General features: G+C 40.9%; 1 protein-coding gene across 1 annotated transcript; it reads right to left on the bottom strand.

Moving 5' to 3' along the window:
* Positions 1-4759: 4759 nt before the first annotated feature.
* LOC139206775 (neuronal acetylcholine receptor subunit beta-2-like) lies at positions 4760-19252 on the bottom strand. Its single transcript, XM_070836366.1, has 6 exons — positions 19201-19252; positions 11043-11188; positions 10795-10839; positions 10304-10413; positions 6024-7014; positions 4760-4915 (listed from the first exon to the last, which is right to left on the bottom strand). Exons 1-6 carry the CDS (start codon positions 19250-19252, stop codon positions 4760-4762), a joined length of 1500 nt encoding a protein of 499 aa, XP_070692467.1.
* Between the last annotated feature and the right edge of the window lie 286 nt (positions 19253-19538).

The raw sequence follows: 19538 nt of genomic DNA, 5'->3' as shown, positions 1-19538 counted from the left end.
AAGATTAAATGCTTATTGATCTCTGACTACAGCATGAAGCTAATCTGTCTTTAATGTCGGCTCCTCTGCTGGCCAAACAGACTGCAGAAATCTTGTGTCTCCTGTTTATGGCCAACCTTTATCATCCCTGTCTCCCTCTATCATACCTCTATCTCCTTCTCTCCCAGCCCACTTGTCGCCCTCCTTCATCACCCATCCAGTTTCATCTCCGTCACACTTCATGATCAGACCTGGAGACCTTAACACCAACTCTCTCTCTCTCTCTCTGACTTTCCTCAGTGGTATAGTCATCATCTATAGTTGTTTATAAATAATTTGTAATTTGCACTGCTGAAATCTTCTTTAAACCCTCAAAATGGTAGTCAAGGGAAGTTATTACTTGAGTTTGCCACATCAAAATATTGACTTCAGTCTGAGACACCCTCATTCAGTAGGTGAAGTGTGCATATTCAAAATCTTTTTTTGAAGGACAAAGATAAATGTCAGCACTCAAGTTTTCCTATCAAAGCTCACTCCTGTCAGTAAAAACATTTGTGCAAGTTCTTCTTATAGGCATATGCTTTACTGATGAAGTTCCTTGCTGAAATCTACTGCCTCCAGACCGACAGAGGAAGTTAGCAGCAGCAGCAGCGACTGCATTGGAGCATTGGACATATAAAATCTGGGAGACCAATTTGAATAACACAAACAAAAAAAGCACGAAATTATAATGGGATAAAGGATAATAGAGCAACTCAATAGTAAATGGCAGCACATAAATACTGCCTAAGGATGTAAATGACTGGATTCGCTTTTAAGAAAATTCAGTGTTTAAAAGAACACAACACCACCCCTCAGTCCTTCTAATCCTCCCCACCCTCATGTAGTCACTCAATTCATAGAAATTGATGCAGATGTCAAGTGTCTAATTTATGTGCCACATGAGGGGAGGATCAGGTTACAACTATGAGCTGTAATTGTCACAGTCACGGCCGTGCCTCTTTCTTTCCCTTGTGTTATGCTGTGTCACCTCCCGTGTCTTCCATGTTCGCAGTTTGTCTATCTGTGTGTGTGTGTGTGTGTGTGTGTGTGTGTGTGTGCGCGTGCGTGTGTGTATGTGTGTGTGGGACTGATGTGAAGTTAGCTGGAAAATTAAGATGCATTGGTATCTTTGCTGGAGGCATCAGCAGAACAGAAGCTCATGCAGACACTAATGGAAAGTGCGCTTATATCCAATTTGGAAAATTGTGATTACATATTTTTTACCAAATACTGCTATTGTTGGAGATTATGTTCATGAATTTCTAATTACCTGTCATTATTTGTAACTACACCGATAATGGACACAACTAATAAAATAACTGCTAAAACAACTAACCTGCAAACTTTAAATTTGAAGTGATTATTACTTAATATGATTATCACTGGCATGTAACCAATAAATACTTTGGCTTAGCTGGTGCTTCTGGCTCCTTTTTACATCCACACCACTTTTCAGGAAGCAGCTCATATATCTGCTAAAGAGAGAGAAGCTACATAACACATAAGATCTTCCAGATTTGTGATTATGTGCATGTGTGTATTCATTCATTCACATCCTGTGTCCCTTTAGCAGTCATACTGCCTCACTGCCATCTTAAGCTAACAGAAGGCGAAGTTACAAACCCCAGGGATACAAGACTAATGAAGCCTTAGTCAGCTGACTAACATTTAGCCCTGGCCTTGGATAGTTCACACACGCACATATACACAAAGAGCACATACACATGCACTCCAGAAACTTCTGTCCAAAATGCCAACTGCAGGGAGACTGTGCTTAGTTTTTAATTATCTCAATGTAGCCGAAATTGTGTGAGGTGGGAGAAAAGAGCCTGGAGGATGTTTAAGCTTTGTTTCATCCTTAATAAGATGAAACTCAAATAACCTGTTAAACACACCCCAAGTAAGAGAGGAAGAGCTGGGGGAGAAAGTGTAAAAGAGCTCAAAAGACCTTAATAAACCCAGACATGTTTATAATGTTGAATGAAAGACTGCAGGAAAGAACAACCAATTAATGTCCTTGCAAAGGAAATTCAGAGATTTCTACCCAAACAATTGATCCTTCTTATAAAATAATTGCTGAAAACACATTAAAAGTATGAACTACATCAATCAATCAATCAATCAATCAATATACTTTATTAATCCCCGAGGGGAAATTCCGTTGTTGTAGGGTATTGTACTGACTTGTGGAGACTGTTTTCCACCATGTTTGTGTCCAGGATTTTTTGGGCAGGCCTGAAATCATGGCTCGATGATGTACTGAGGCCATATGTAGCTTGACCTCTCCCATAACACTATAAAATACCATAAATACTAAACAGTGGCTGGCTTTGCTAACTGGATGTTATAGGTAATGCTGCACCCTTTCTCTAGTACACATTGTTTAACCCTGTCACTGGGGGTGGGGGAGACCCATGGGCCACTGGGACAAACAACAAGGCTAGCAATGGTTAAAGGCCACTTTGCAGTCTGGAGGGATGACCGAGGACTTGTCCTCACACGCCTTCCCACGCCATCGGACAAGGACAAAGTCTTCATCAACTGCCCTTGAGACGAAGCCGGTGCTAGCAGGCCTGCTAACAAGCCTGTGGCTCAGAAGTGCCTGTGATTTCTAATGTAGTGCTAACAGATAGAAGCAGCTGTAACTCAATGACACATCTCTGTAGAAGAGATAGGGTATCTCTTCACAAGCCATCGTAACACTGGTTATTGAGGTGGTGGTTGATTCCAGTGAAAATTCCAACATTAGGTTAGGTTATAGGGTAAGATAATAGGGCAGCAGCAGGCTTTAAAACCAAGATCAGTTAGAACTAAACATGTCTTGCTGGTTTCAGTGCCTTCAGCACAAGCAGAGAACACTGCTTATATTTTTATTTTGAAAACTAATTTTACATACTTGGCAATTTTTTAGATCATTGGAATTCGGGTGGTTAATAACATGTTTCTGTGGTGTGACAAACATGAAACACATAATTATTATTGCTTCACACGGACTGATTAATCAAGTCTGCTTCTTGCTGCTATTTCCCTTTATTGATCCAGTTAGGAAGACATCAGTTCCCATCACAGTCCCTCTCTGTTATTCTCAACATTTATTGCCTGGACAGACAAAACTCAAGAAGAAGAAATGTTTCATTCACTGAAAAAACAAAGATGAAAGAAATCAATACAGCTGGATTAGTACAGTACACCTTTTCCTTGGCTAACGTTGGTAGCAGTTACAGACAAGTGCATTATGACAGTGATGAGTTATATTACCTCTTACTGGACGCGGCTTCAAGTAACATCTCTGAGAACAGACTGCAGTAATTAAGCATACAGTATGATGGAAGATAAAGCAAGTGAAGAGCCAGACTGTTTGGCTAATTTGCCCCAGGTCAGTGTGTATAAAACATACAATATTACTGCTGCTGGTTTCCTTGGTGATGGATGCTGACGAGCACTGCTTGGATGAAACCAGCGTACTGTACCTTTAAAAGAAGTTTGGTGAGCAACAACAGCCTAATGGTCATTGGTTTTAAGTTTTGTATTTTTAAGCACTATTGTAGCGTCCCTTCTTCAGTCCACACAGTGAGGTGTGCATTAGGGCAAAAACAGGCTGGGCACCCCCTCTCATACCCCACCCACCATTATTACTTCAGTAGTCCAACCGTTAGCTGTTTGGTGTCCCCTCTCATTTTTCAAGGCAAATATTTGAAATTCATACAGTATGTGTGTTATTGGCAAAAGGAAACAGGGAGGTGATCTTCCTCTATGTACCTACACAGAAGGGATTCTTCGATGTGTTGTCGATGTGAGGCCCATACCTGCAAAATGAGTTTGTGGCTTTGTTCATCTTTGGGCTCTTCCTCGCTTTGAGTCGACAAAATAGAGGAATAATTCAAAACAAAGAAGAGTAGTGTTGTATGCATGCTAGCCCCCACAATGTCAAGTTAGGGCATGTTAGAATTTGATTTAGACACAGAAAGATCGGATGGTAGAAAAAAACAAACATGAAAAAAATCAAGTCCTGAGTTGCTGTTGGCAAGATAAAAATGTGAACTGTGATTGGGGTCAGCATTATTTTAATTTGACCATTTCAGGTAACGGTTTTATTTTCAAAATAAAGCTACAGTTTTGGAGAACAGCATATCTGTACTGATCCCCAAGAATCAGTATCATGGCTGGAAGGATGTTCCACTTCACATATCAAATTAAAGGACAATTCTTGTTCATATTTAACTTGGGTCTTGTTTTTGTAGTTTTGGCCATTTTTTCTTTTAATTATGATATCATTGAACTCACCAAAGTATTTGCTGTGTATGTGTACAACAACAAAAGTAAGGTAGGTCAATGTTGAACCAGGAAGTCGATCTGTGATCGCAGACATTTTAGGTTAACAGTACGATCTCAATCATTATTTTTTACTGAATGATGGCCGCAACTATGAGAATTTGACCCAAGTTGTTATAAACCAGAATCATTCATTCAGAACTGAAATAAAGAGATCGAAGTTCCTCTGCGAATGACGGATGAGTAGAGCTGAGGATGGCGGGACATATGGAGGATGAAGAGGACAAGGGGTGAAAGGAGCAGGTGGTGGAGGAGGGCTTAAAGTGCATCATTATCATTTCCCTGTGTGTGTGAGAGTGTGTGAGTATGTGAGTTCATGTGTTAAAATGTTGTCAGAGCTCTGTTTCTGCGGGGACTCAAAGTTCATCTCTGGGTCATGTTGAGATCAAAGTTCAGGTTTCAAATTTCAGTTATGGTCCATGTCATCAATAATGGGGGTGTTGTAACTTTGGAACAGAGGCTGCATGAAGAGGCCCACAGTCCCAACCACACAAACAAACACAAAGATCCACAGGAAGAGGCGGTCGATCACCATGGCCACGTATTTCCAGTCTTCAATGATCTGCAGAGAGAGGGATATTATGATAAATATCACCACTGTAGTGTTTCTTGTTCTGATCTAAAGTGAACTGAATTGAACTCAATTCTATTCCTATTTCTATATCCTTGCATATTATTTTTTGTCAACAGCTGTGATTATTAATTGACTAAACGACGCTGCTGCTGTGATGCTACTATGACATGATATTAAATGGTTAAAATTCATAAATCACTGATTTAAGCCGTTGGTGGATTTGCTCTGGGGGCAGGCACTTTGTATCGTAGCTGCTTTGGGCTTTGTCAATGTTTTGGCTAATCTTTATGCTCTGTAAAGTAATAAATCAAGTATCAAATCACATGCAACTTAGTGCAAATGAATCACCACCAACATTTTGGTGTAATTACTAAAGAAAAGCACAATAATAAAGTCTTTAACTAAGCTACCCGCAGACAGGCACACTCTCCAAACACAATCATTCATAAAACACAAGATAAAGTTATCAAATAGCATAATGGCACAGAAAGTTTGTTCGAACAGTGTCCTTGCAGTTTTAAAACAGGTAAGAATGTACAGTATTTATTTTAACAGAATAAACCCCTGTCATTATGAATCAGTAAAACAAATTATTATGAAACTTTTATATAAAGACCTCAAGACTCATAGTGGGGGCTTTGAGCCAAATGCTTATCTAAACATGCTAACATGCTCGCAATGACAATGGTGATGTTTAGCAGGTATCAGGTTTATCATGTTTTGAGCCAATCCATCATGTAAATGTTAAGAAATTTCACTTTATACATGAAAGATTTGACGTGTTTTGAAAGTCATGAGGATTTATCCTCTGGGCACCATGAAATGCAATAGTTGTCAAGATATTTCTCTCAGAAAAACAAATATCAACCTCAAGGTCGCACCAGAGGAAAAATCATGTCATTGCAAAAAGCAGTGGGATTCAACTTCTGGGAACCTCAGCTGTCCGCACAAAAGTTCATGACAATCCATCTAATACTTGCTGAGATATTTCAGTCAGACCAAAGTGCTGGACAAACCAACAGATGAACATAAAACCTGTGAAGCATGCTGCACATATTTAGACTTATGATACACATGCACATGGACACCCGCCTACCCCTTCATCATCATCCTCGCTCTTCATCTTCTCAGCAATGTAGCGTACACCATCCACCGCATCCTCCACGTCAATGTTGCACTTGAGCGTCATCCTCTTCCTGAACTCTGTGTTCTCGGACAAGTCGCTGATCTTCCAGCCGTAGCGTTTGGCTGACTCCTCGTTCACAAAGAAGGATGAGGAGGAATCTGCCATTCCTGCAGGGCTTCCAGTCCCTCCGTCCGCTCCACGCAGCTTCTGGTCAGAGTACGATCGGTGCTGGTGTTTTTTCCGGAACTTCTCGCGGATGTTGGAGCTACCGGGTCTCCGCATGAAGAGGTAAGAGGGGAGCCTGTACAGGAAGACACGCTTAACCCAAGTAGGCATGGTGTGCGTACTGGGGGACCGATGGTGCACGTTAAGCACACAAACACTGGTGACGATGGAGAAGGTGACCAGCACCATTGTAAACATCAGGTACTTCCCAATCAGAGGCACTGCTAAAGACGTGGGTGGCACAATCTTTGAGATAAGGAGTAAAAACACAGTCAGGGCCAAGAGGACAGAGATACAGAGAGTCATCTTCTCACCACAGTCTGATGGGAGGTAGAAGACCAGAATAGCCAGCGATGTGATCAGGATGCAGGGAATGATCAGGTTGATGGTGTAGAACAGAGGTTTTCTCTTGATAATAAAGTCATAGGTGATATCCAGGTACCTGATGTCATTAGGGTCTTCGTTCTTACGTCCAGGCAGTGAAACAATATCCCACTCACCGCTGGGTTTGAAGTCATCACGTGAGGCAAAATCGCTGAGGAGGATAAGATCGATCTCAGTGTGGTCGTATGTCCAGGAGCGAAATTTGAGGGTGCAGTTCTGCTGGTCAAAAGGGAAATCACGGACTTCGATTTTGCAGGCTGACTTGTAGATAGCTGGTGGGAGCCAGGCCACCTCGCCGTTGTTGGAGACCAAGGCATTAGAGTAGAATGAGACTTCATAGGTCCCATCAGCACTGAGAGGAGGAAATGGAAGGAGATAAGCAAAAGACAGGAGACAGATAAAGTCAAGGCACTCAAAAAGAAACTGATTACTGGAGGGATCTTCGCAAATCATATTCAGAGACCTCTCACTCATACAAACACATCTCTACCGTCTCCACACATGATGCACGTACATGTACCTAAACTTGTAGGAACCAGGTGGGGGGGTTGGAGTAGAACTGCTGCTCCTTCGCACTGGTTTGAATATAAGGATTCCCCCTGGACACCTCCTTGTGAGATGATGTTCAAGCGTCTTTTTGTGTAGTTTAGTTGGGTTTAGTTAGTTTAGTTGGGGTTAGTTAGTTGATGTCTGCAAATTGTTAGCAGTTCCACCGAAGAGTGATTTCCTTTTGGGCCAAACCTCTAGATGCATCAGTATCAACAATCTACAATTAACAATCTCTTGTTATATTAGTTAGTATTAGTATATTCGTTTTATTTGGGTAAGTTATCTGAAAACACAGAGTGAAACTAATTCCCCACTAAGGTGTGATTAAATCAATAATACAAAGAGGTAAGGAGAAGGTTAAGATGGTGGAGGAAGCTGGTAACCAAGTCAGTGATGGTGAAAGCTGGCTAAAGCTATTAGTGAAACAGAGTACGGATTAACAACAGAATTAGTATTGCTGCAGTATGACCGAGAGGCAAAAGGTTTACTTGAGTGCATCAATTTACTGTGTTGACTGATGGCGCGCTGAGAAAACGATTTCATGACTGGTACCGTGTGTCTGCAGACACATGCAACAGTTGTGTGTGCTGAAAATTAAAGGATGTCTTTAGTATCTCAAGGGAGGAGCTCAACCTGGGACACTCAGCAACATGACAACAACTGCCCCCCGCACACCTCAAATTTGCTGAGACTGACTTTTTTCCTCATCTCACCAAGGCTGCAGGTGATGCATTATAGATAAGTGGCCTATCAATTATAAAGTAGGTCAGGAATCCAACCATCACACTCGGTCTCTAATGCTTTGGGGCTGCTGTGAATATGCAGACGAATTAAAAATGCAGAGCTCCCACCTGCTTACTGCAGCCTTTGGTCAGCTAGAGTTGGCAAGAGATCTTGACCTCATCGTGTCGTAAAGTAGTGCTGATCATCTCCTATCATTTTTTCTTTTAAGCCATTATGCTCTTTATGTGATCTTCAGCTGACCAGCAATCTGTGTTTGTAAAAGTTTAATTCCTCAGCCAGTCCACTATAAACGGTGGAGTAATACTGCTGACGAAAACACTAAAGCTACACAACTGTCAGCCTGTCAGACTATCTCAGTCTCAGATTCATTGTTCATTCTTGACCTTGGATGCAGTAGCTGAGAAAACAATCACCATATTTTCTAGAACTTTTGATTGTATTACAATCTTCGGTTGGCTCAGTTTGGCTCAGTTTCCATGGATTTGTAGATGTTCAAACTGTAGATGCACTTTAAGGGCTTCTCATCCATGTTGACTTAGAGGTTGAGGGTCAAAGTTCATTCTTGAAACTCCATTTACTGATGAGAATCATGTGATGGTATGATTGAAAGTTTCAGAGAAGTCTTGCTGCTACAGCCTTAGTCTGTAATGACCATTAGCTTATGGTGGCTATAACGCACATTACTACTTCTGACAATACAACTCTTCTCAAATTGTGCAACATTTCCAATAGCTTAGAATTTTAGCTGAATTCAAACAACCCTAACCCCAGTGGTCTAAAGAGTGGTTCAGCCTTTAGCATTCTCATCATCTATAATTGTCACTTGTGGTCACAGCAGACTTTCATAGTGTCACTGTTTAAAGTAACAGTTTAAAAATTAAAATTAAGATGAATCTAAATCAATTCAGCCAAATATGTTACGTTTTTTTCTATTTCATTATGAGTTATGGAGACTTTTGACTTTTGTATGGTAATTTTCTTGGTAAGAACAAAGATCTCTCTAAACCTTAAATTTCAAAACACGATGTTCATAATTAGACAGAATTATGTATACACAGTAAGTAAAGTTAATGGATGATTAACCTTTCCTGATTAACATTCTATCAACCACAATCTATTCAAGCAAACAGACAAATCAAATCACCATGTTTCTGAAATCATGTGGAAATTGAAGCTACATTTCAAACCCTGCTTTTCTCTGTATTTTACTGCTGTATTCGTACACATTTTTGCAGGCTGTAGTAGTACATCATTTTTTTTTGTTTTTTTTTGTTATGTCTACCAAAGGGAAAATAAAAAAGCCACAACTGACAACCAAGAAATACAGTGTCAGTCTGACTACGCTATAAAGTTGGAAAGTAAGTTAAAAAATGAATATCCACTGATAATATTAGATATGTATCATCTCAGAAAAAAACCCCTCAAACATCAAAGTTCATTGGTGACAGTGATGTGGTTTGAGACAACAGTGCAAGGACTCCTATATTTACTGAATGTTTATGGTGAAAGTTAGTTACTGTTAAACAAGGAACAAGCAGCTGAAAAAGACCCAGGTGTTGACCTACATGTGTGACAGATGAGGTGAGGCCCAAAAGCCTTCGTGTCTGTCCGCTAACACTCCAGTGGATAGAGGCAGAGGGCTAATTTCTCCTTGAATGATTTCATTACAGCATCGACATTCTTAAGTATTGATTTCCCCTTGCAGCTGTTTTGTACAGCTGCAAGCTGATTTGTAGATGTGCACACAATGTTGAAATATTCTTACATTAACGTTGTGTGAACTCCTTCTTTACATGCAAAAACACACAATAATGCACAGAGATGTTGTTCTGTTTTCCACAGGAAACACGCTGGTAAGTTTGGATGTGAAGTATAATGATTTCTCTCGGCACTTTGATTGTAAAGGCTATGATTTGATTGCACTGATGTAAATATCATAATTCATGTTATGAAATTCAGCTGAAATATTTTGGAACCGATTCTCAAGGAGGGAGAAAGTCCAAAAGACATGGAAGGAGTCTTATCACACTTAACAAATGTCAAGTATTAAATCATATTGCTGCTTAAATATCATAAATACTGAATCCTGTTCATCAAAAAATTAAATTGAATCATTACAAAGCAAAAGATGTAGAATACAGAATAGTGTGTATAGACTTCAGGAGAATTTCTGCCTGTTTGCTATAAGTTGTAGGCCACATGCTGTGGGATGTGATTACTTGATGTGTCATCAAAGACCAAATGTGATGATGAAGATTTTATCATTTAAATATGTCCCTGTCTGTCTCTGTCTGCTAACTTATCATCATCACGAGACACGAGACAGTCTAGACACAAATTGCACATACTTGTTGTAGAGGACGATGTCTGGCAGCCAGATGTGTTGTGACGGGAGGCGAATTTTCTTGATTCCCTCGTACTCTTCAGGGTTCCACATTAATCTGTAGTCATTCCATACCTGAGTCCACACACATACATGTACACAAGGAAAGAAATTGATTCAAATTAATTTAAGTCATGGAGCCAGAAACATACATAAACATATCAGGTTCTTCATACCAACACACACATCGGTTCAGTCAGCCCCGTTCTCGCAAAAATGCATTTTAAATAGTTGTTGACTGACATATTTGTCCTTCGTGTCATGAGCTGACAAACCCAATGAATCCACCACAAACAGACATGTGATGGTGTTGTGTGTCTGCGTGTGTGTTTTTCTATAATCAATATGAATCAGGCAAATCGTTGTGCCTAAGATGTAGAGTTTGTACAAATCGTGACCCCACACACACAAACACACATTTACATAGAAAGGAGAAACACAAGTAACGACACAAACCTGACTGAGCCAACAGTTGGTGGTCATAATCTGCTCCCTCTCATTCTGAAACACAGACAGGCAGAAAAGTTTGTGAATAGCTGACAATATGGCTGCAGTATTTAGGCGGCGGCTGAACTCACTCCTAAAAGGAGTAATGTCCACCATCTGTGTTCTTGAGTGATCTTAAATTAGTAGGATATGTCTCTACAGTAGCATATTATAGCATATGTGGATTTGAATTTGTGTGTGTGTGTGTGTTTCCTCACCACGTTGATAAGCTGGGCTAGAGACACCTGGATGTAAATAGTGACCTGCTGGCTATTGTTGACAGCTGGTCTGATCAGCTTGTTGTAGCGCTCCGGTGACAACAGGTGACTCACCAGCCGCTCCTCCACCTCCGCACACAAGGCAGCTGCACACACACACAGAAAAAAAGTTGGAGAAGAAGAAGAAGAGTTGGAAAGCAGCTACATGGACCAGGTCAGGACGTGTATCATGTACTATTATGTTTAGGTTTGGGATCAAATGAGAGTATGCACACAAGATCTATCCATTGTCTATACCACTTATCCTTAAGGCCCCCGGGGGGGTTGGAGCCAATCCCAGCTGACACTGGGTGAGAGGCAGGGTAGAGACAGACAACCATTCACACTCACATATGAGCAATTAACCAAACCTGCATGGACAATGGAAGGAAGCCAGAGTATCCAGAGAGAAGCCACGCAAACACGGGGAGAAACCACAAACCTGCCGGCCCAGCAGATTTGAACCTGGAACCTTCTGGCTGTGAGGCACCACCGTGCTGCCCTCACACAAGATGAGTTTCATATAAATGCACAAATCAGCTTTTAGCTTTCCAGATGTTATTTAAAATTAGTCACACTTGCACTTTGTAGCTCTTGGGGTAATTCATTTCCATCTATTTGGTGTGACTACAAGGCCAGTGATGGTGTTAAATTCCAGTCATCATTAGCATCCTACCATACCTCACATTAGCTTACACTATGATGCTAAATGTATATTACAGGTCAGCTTCTGTAGGTGCGCTATAAAAACCAGATGTGTTGACCCCTTCCTGTGGTATAACCTCTGTTCTGCTAGTAAAGATCAAAGGAAAATGCTAATTTTGTTAGCATAAAACAACAGCATATCCCATAACAATTCCAACCTCTGTCAAATCCTCATTGGAGCTTTTGCAATGTATTCTATTTGATTAATGCTAAATAATCTTCTGGTTATATAACCACATTCTGTTTGACACCTTGACGCCCTTAATTTCATCATCTCAGAGGAGTAAGTATTGTGTGTTGAGGGTTATATTGAATAATGTGTGTGTGTGCATGTGTTACAACGATTAGGTATGATGACTGGACACCTGGGGCCACATGCACAGGGTGATATCTGATTGACTCTTACAGATGTGTGTGGGTACGTAGGTAAGTCTGTGTCAGAGTGGTTGTTTACATTTCCGGCAAGCTAACATTCAACTCTCCAGTTCTACAGTCTGCTGGGATGGATCATACCTTAAAGAGGTACAGAGTGATGTACCAGTTTTTGTTTTTCTCTTGTGAGTGAGAGTGAACAGGTGACATGTGACTCTGAAGTCAAAATAAATTGGACAATAGCATAGTGGGCATCTTACTGATGGTTGAGGACTAAAGTTAGAAGTGAAAGTTAAGTGGAGTTTAGCAGTGTTTTTTTTTTTAAAGAGCTTCTTCCTCAGTCTATCAATTAAAGTCCTTGAAAAGAAATTGAAGTGCCACAAAGCCTGACTTTATTATCAAAACTCTTCTCTATACTGACTTCTTTCTGAGCTCCCTGATCATTGCTGACCTACTCTTGATTATCCATATAGCTGAACAGGGTATAATGAGAAAACCCACAATAACAGACGCACACACAAACACAGTCAAACAGGCCCAGAGCAGTAGTTGGTGAAGCGATGTTTAAAGCTCGTGCTGTCAGGTCTCACCAATTAGAAGCTGCAGTGCTGTAGCATGCTGCATGTCCTCAGATGTAATGACTGTGTAATGAGAGTAACAATGCATGCAATCTGCAGTCCATATGACAATAATGAGTCACATTTCAACACACACACACACACACACACACACACTCATTGAGCCGCCCCAGGGCTGATTTCACCCTTGTAATCATTTAAGAACAATGTCTGACTGGGTCACAGAGCTTCAGTGATAGTGGATGGTTTGAAACACGGATGTTGCCAGACTTTCAGACTTTTTAAACTTGTGAAAAAGATGTGGAGTTTCTTCTTTTATATAGATTTTTTTGGTTTGTTTAAAAAAGAAAGCCTGCTTTCTTAAATTAACATTTTTAATCAGAACTGAGTGTGAAGGAGTCAGCAGAACAACTGACACTCAAAAAAGCTCTGATTTCCCCTTTTTACGTCTTCATTTCTGCAGTTCTTCTGTTGAAATCCAGGTTTATTAAGATGGATTTATCCCTGCACAGTTGTCTTGCTTAGCTTTCTTCTGCAATCTAGACAACTTGGTTTTCTCCCATACAAGCACTTTATGTTGGGGGGCTTATGTTGACCGCCTTGTTTGTGTTTCATAAATTAACTTTGCTTGACATGACTGTTATGCTATGGCTTCCCTGCTTACAGGACAGTATAAACAACTGACAAGAAACATAAGAGGAAGCGGTGGATTACTTATGAGGTCAATACTGTGTATATCTCAGCCCAAAACACCAAACACCACATGTCTCATGGTAAATGCCAATAGCTGCATTTTTCCCTCTGTTGTCAGTCTCCCAGTCATTTATATTGCCTGCCATTATCTCCCTGTCCAGCAGTTAGTTAGACTATCAAACGTATTTGAGCACCTGCTTCTTTGTCCTCCTCTTGTGGACTTTTTCCTACCTCCTTATGACCCTTTAGACTTCTTTGCCTGTTCTGACTGCCTGTCAGGCTTAGATCATTCAGCCTGTTAAACTGTTAACAGGCTGTTATTCTGTCTGTTTTCTCTGTGAGTCACACATTTGAGTCCACACCTTAAAGGAGTTGTTACAAATGTCATGTCAGTTTTATCTATTATAGTCCAACATCGCAAATCACATATTTGCTTCAAGGGGCTTTAAAAACTGTACACCATTGGAAACTTTCTGTCCTTAGATTTGAATGGAAAGGAATCAAATCAAACTGAAAAGAAGTCTAAAACCACAGGATTGTGTTTTAGATAAAAATATTTTGCTGTCTCATTCAGTTCAGACTGAATTCAGTTCATCTCAGTTGAGTTCAGAACTGTCAGTCCTCCATTAAGTGTTTTACATTGGGGTATCTGTGGCCTTGCCAGCGAGAACAGAGAAAATTGTGGTCTGCCATTAACGGGCCACAGAAGTTTTGCCTTGAACCAACCAAAAAACATATTTGATTTTGGAGGTGATTTTAAGAACTCTGCCAGTTCATCCTCTTACTTAGGATGGCTTAAAGATTTAATTTCAGCAACAAAGAGCACACCATTTTCAGGGTTATATATTGTGATTTAGACAAGCATTCATATTGAAACAGCTGTGCAAACACTTCTGATCTGACATCAGCAATATATTTGTTTCTAGACATCTCAAAACTCTGCAGTTAGCAGCTTCGGACAACTGTGAATGTTGTTTATCTTGGCATTTTACTTGCACTGGTTTTCAGAAATGGTATCAGCTGTCATATCAATATATGTTCAAGATAAAAATGTTTTCTGAGACATGTCAGGATGAAAGTTAAAAGAAGAGGCACTGAGCTTTAAAGACAGGTGCAGCAAGGGGAGATATATTCTCCATGTGGTCAGTCCACATTAACCTCCAGCAGGCCTCCATCTGCAGAAGTGTCCAAAGTCTGAGCAGCTATGACGTTACACTGAGCCTCGAGGGCAAACGCCTTCAGAGAGCTCTGAAACACAGAGCTCCGTCTGCCAGGGTAGTACACAGAAAAGAGACAGACACACACATACACAGACACAACGAACAACAGCAAGGATTGTGAGCCAAAACAATTCCCAGATTAGTATAATTATCTGATAAAATGAAATAGGATCATGATGTATTACGGTGATTCATGGGAAATCACAGTGATTCATTAGTTTGCTTGATGGGGTTGACAGCCTGACAATAATTGCTTTTATCCAATAAGGGTGCAAACTGCTGCAGATTTCTTGTAGTAATTAAAAGAAACTGGTGTGATTTGAGATTTTGGCAACCTGGGAGTTGAGACCACACTTTGTATAAATCCTGTTGGTCTTGCTCATTGTTTGCTAAACAGCTTTATTTGTCACAGTTTCTTAATTGGATTAAAGCCTCGTTAAAAAGCAAGAGCTGCTCAACCGCCAAGCAGTGGAAAACTGGTGAGGGGCCATAAAATTTACAGAATTGTCAGAAACCTCTGTTGTATTTTATTCAATGACAAAATGTGGGATCCAGTGTTTCTTGGAGCTTGACCCATACTGGGTGCTAAAAATCAGGATATCTCAGCCTCTGCTGCATCAATTTTGTCACCTTCATGATAGTTCTATGCTAAATCATTGGAGTAACTCTTTGATATTAGCATATGACATATACAGGAGGCTGCTAGGTTGTTTGGTTTTATTTAGAAAAACTAAGCACAAAAAGTGTTTAACATCACAACTTATCAAATCCTTATTAGTTATCCTTATTAATTAATCTAAGTTTTCAATAAAAAAAAAAAACAATAGCATTCAGAGTCATTACTTTTCTTATGATTGTTCTTAGATTAAACTGAAGCATTTATTTCCGTACATCCTGCGTCTCTCTGGTACAGAATTTTCATGAACCAGAACCATCAGTGATGTCCAGAAATGCATTTCATGGAGTGAAACTAAGATGTCAGTGGCTGTAGACATAATTAAAACACATATACATGTTTAGCCCTTTTACATACAGGATTTTGATCAATTATGATTATTAATAGGACTGAAGGATTGCTAGGTATATAGATCCAATTTACAATTCAGATACACATCTTTATAGTAGTTTGACCTGTGTGTGGTGTTTACTTCTGTGGCCTCAGCTTTCGCTTTTCTCTGGCTGCTCTCTGATTTCTGCCTGAGAAAAACAGGAGATGTCACAATGCCTAAAAAATGTAAAGGTTCTGGCATAAAAATAAACTCAGCACAAAAAAAATTACTAAACTGTGAAAGACAAATGACTTTATGGGACCAGTGGAGAGGACTGCGGATGTTAGAGAAACAGTAGTATGGGCAGTATAGAATGATGTAATGTACGGGGCTTGACAGTAAATGCTAAAAAGGTAGATGAGGCTAAAATGAGATGTGTATGAGGTTGATGTAAGTAGAGACGGAGCATTAGGGAGTCTACCAGGAGGTCTCATCACACATGTATGCACACACACATACACACTCCTGTCCGGCTCGCTGCACTCTCCACACCTCAATAATTCATCGCCGCTAAAATAAAAATGCCATCATCTCACAAGCAGAATCTGAACCGCAATCAAAGATTATTCTCTGAGACTTTTTCAACCAGATAAAATCAACAGATAATCTCTATTACAGCATAAAGTACATGTGAAATCGTAACAGAAAACAGTCAGACACACGGCTGCGTTTAGGTGATGCAGATGGATGGACAGGCTACGTCATCTGTCCAGTGTACAGAGAGAAAAAGCCTCAAAATTCTGAATCCTTTAGGTTCTTTTTTAGGATAGTGAATTATTCAGTGCCTTGCCATCTGGGGTGGCCTTGCTGAGGCCAAAACAAATTAGGCTTCAGCTGTCTTTGGCTGTGCTCAGTACGTTGCCCCTATCAGTCATATTGTAAAAGTCACCCACGTGCCGTTCATACACATCTGTAGCCACATGGTTAAGTTCCAACTATATGTTTCATATTGCTCACAGCACTGCCCGAGAGATTTTTTTGTGTTTTCTAGTATCCTATGGGATTTCTGTTGGTTGTTTGTCCTAAAATTGTGGATAACTGTTCTGTTAGTACATTGATTTTTTTTTAATCTGTCCTCTATCTCTCCCTCATGTCTTTCCGTCGGCGAAAAGTGTCTGTCTGCTGTTCTGAGTTCCCTCAATGTCACAACTGCTGCTTAGGTTTGCACCAGTTTCTTCTCAGTGCATCTGATGCAGCTCTCTCTCATGCTTGGAACCCACTTTGATCCCTCTCTTCATCCGCCTCTGTCTGTCATTCAAGGAGCAACGTCCAAGCAAGTGTGCCAACACAGTGACTAATAGTTTACTATGAAGTGTTGACTCACTGATGCCGGGGCGCTCTTCATCAAACACACATCTGCAGTTATGAGAAAGCAGTTTTTAAACTCATGAAAAACAACAGCCTTGGAATAACCCCAGGACAAAACTTAGAGCTGCATGCTTCTGCCCACCCACATAGAAAGCTTCACCCAGAGGCTACCGAGAAGCAGAGTCAGGGTTGTGTGAGGGGGGAATCACACGCTATCCTCTTGCCCTACTAGGTATTGTGCAAGCTTTTAATGGCCAAAACATCTAATCAAGGGTAGCTGTAGCACACATTGGCACATTTAATACAGTATGCAGCTTGCTGTGACGGAGGGACAGGAGACAGAGGGGTGTGTGATGAGGACCTCAATGTCAGATAGATTACGGCATGAGTGGAAAAATGTAAGATGAAATATAGGAAGAAATGTAGCATGCAGGTAGAGACAGGGAGGGGGACAAAGAGTGAGAAGGACAGAGGAACAACAGGCGATAGAGAGCAAATACATCCCAACAAAGTGGCTGCCTGGGGTTACTCATTTTACTGTAGCAGCCACAGTGAAGTTTGATAGGAGTGACAGAGCCACCGTCATGCAATGCCTCAGCTGCAGTCAGAGCACAGGTGTGATAGAAAAAAGACCAAGTTGGATCTGAAAGGGGAAAGTGTGGAAGGAAAAAAGGGGTGGCAAGACTTACTAAACTTAATAAATGTATAGATTGCAAAAGGCCCACACTCAGCAGCAGAGCAAATTGGCTCCAAAGATCAAGTTTCACAAGAAATGCAAGATTCAGGTGCATAACTAAGGTACGTTTCGAGGAAAGGAATGAAAAAGAGAACTGAAAGGTCATAAGGACAAGAAAATAAAAAGAAGAAAAAAGTTCATCTGCATAATGTCCCCCAAATGAACTTCAGCATGTTTATACTGTTTTAAATAAACACACCTAACTCATTATATATTAATATGGACACGTTTTCTTTCTGTACAGTAATTACCCACTTTGTTTTCAGATCTAATTTTTCCAAAATAACAAAGTTGCACAGAATAATCCCAAATGAGAGTGTCTTTCTTTTGAACTGACTGGGTCATTTTAGCCTTGAAGTTTCTATTAGAAATGCAACTAACCTCAGGTATTCCCACATGTGAATTCATATTTCTAGTATCTGCACACAGCATGCCTTTATTCCAATGAAAACATGCCCATATTATGACATCTAATAAATCTATTAATTTAATCACGCTCAGTGAATTTGAGGAAGCAGACACAGTGGGTACTGGGGTTTGTCCTGCTCAGTGCTGCAGCAGATTATGCACTGACACGTTGAGATCTCATTTCAGCACCATGGACATCTCCTGTGTGGGATTCCCCCTTACTGCCGGATTCGGGACCACAGACAGTTCCTCGTGAGGGTTTGGTAGAAACAAAATAGAGGATCTCTACTGTACATCATCTGATAGAGGCACACTAAGGTAAAAGGTTAGATCCCCGTTATTGGAATCAGAGGGCCTTGGCATAGCCTGCAGGCCATTAGGCACAGTGGGGGGCCACGATGAGATTTCATCAAGTAGATAGAAATTCCCATGTGTGTGTTCAATTAGAGCATCCAGCTTCTTAGTGAGTCACGAGAGGACGCCCAATGGTTTAAAATTGTTATTGGATTTGTTGTTTAAATTACAGCCTCGGACTACAGGAAAAATGTGTGCAAAAAGCAACGCGCCCATATCAAACATCACACCCCACGCCCATATAAATCGATCCCATTATGACTCCGTGGGTTTTTTTGTTTAAAGAGGAGCAAGTTAGTTTATTGAGGCGTACTGAAAAATCACGTGCTAAACTGTCTGACGCAAGGAAATGCCACTATTTTCCCCACCGGCCTGCTTTCCGGTATCACGTGCTGTCTGTAAAGTAAAAATGTAGCTTAAACATTTCCCCAAAACGCAAATACTCACAAAGAGCAAAGAGCAGGCGTATAGGAGAGGAGTTGTGGTGCTTTAACTATGAAGCACATGTGCTATTTAAATGTCATTTCTAATCTCATTGAATAAGACAGACTTCCCTGACCTCTAATTGGCATGCACAGAGCCCACAGAGAGGGGACTGTTTTACAACCAACAGCCCAAGACTGTGTGATTAAAGCCCCACACGCAAAGTAAAAGCCCCCCTGTCCCGTTCCGGGAGGATTTCAGGGGATTACTCACTTGCCACGGTGAGGACCAGGAGAGCCAAGGCTGCTTTCACCGGGACTGCCATCGCTTCCTCCCCTCCAGTGCGACAGACACGCGAAAACTTGGAGTGTTTCTCGCTCCGGTTTTCCCCTTTTCTGCCCTTAATGTGAAGTAAGTAAAGAGTAAAACAAAAAGGAAAGGGGGAAAAAAGCCAGGCTGGATTACAGCGGTTTCATTGCAGGGGATTCCGTGAATAAGGAGCGGTAGCTGAGGCTCGGAGGCATGGAGAGGAGCGCTGACTGCGGTCTGAGCCCGGAGATGAGGAGGCTGGATGCTTTCTGCCAGAGCGCACCGCTGGTCCTGGAGCTGTG

Source organism: Pempheris klunzingeri, chromosome 9, assembly GCF_042242105.1.
Source record: "Pempheris klunzingeri isolate RE-2024b chromosome 9, fPemKlu1.hap1, whole genome shotgun sequence".
Lineage (NCBI taxonomy): Eukaryota > Metazoa > Chordata > Actinopteri > Acropomatiformes > Pempheridae > Pempheris > Pempheris klunzingeri.
The sequence above is the reverse complement of the archived record's forward strand: the minus strand, read 5'-3'. Positions and strand labels throughout refer to the sequence as shown.

What these genes read in the sequence shown, in the direction of transcription:
- LOC139206775 (XM_070836366.1), bottom strand. Translation starts at nt 19,252, where the DNA reads ATGGCAGTCCCGGTGAAAGCAGCCTTGGCTCTCCTGGTCCTCACCGTG. An exon ending in CCAACTGTTGGCTCAGTCAG is followed by an intron (nt 10,414 to 10,794) that starts GTTTGTGTCGTT and finishes GTGTGGACTCAG; the next exon opens with GTATGGAATGACTACAGATT. An exon ending in GCGAGGATGATGATGAAGGG is followed by an intron (nt 4,916 to 6,023) that starts GTAGGCGGGTGT and finishes CTCTCTCTGCAG; the next exon opens with ATCATTGAAGACTGGAAATA.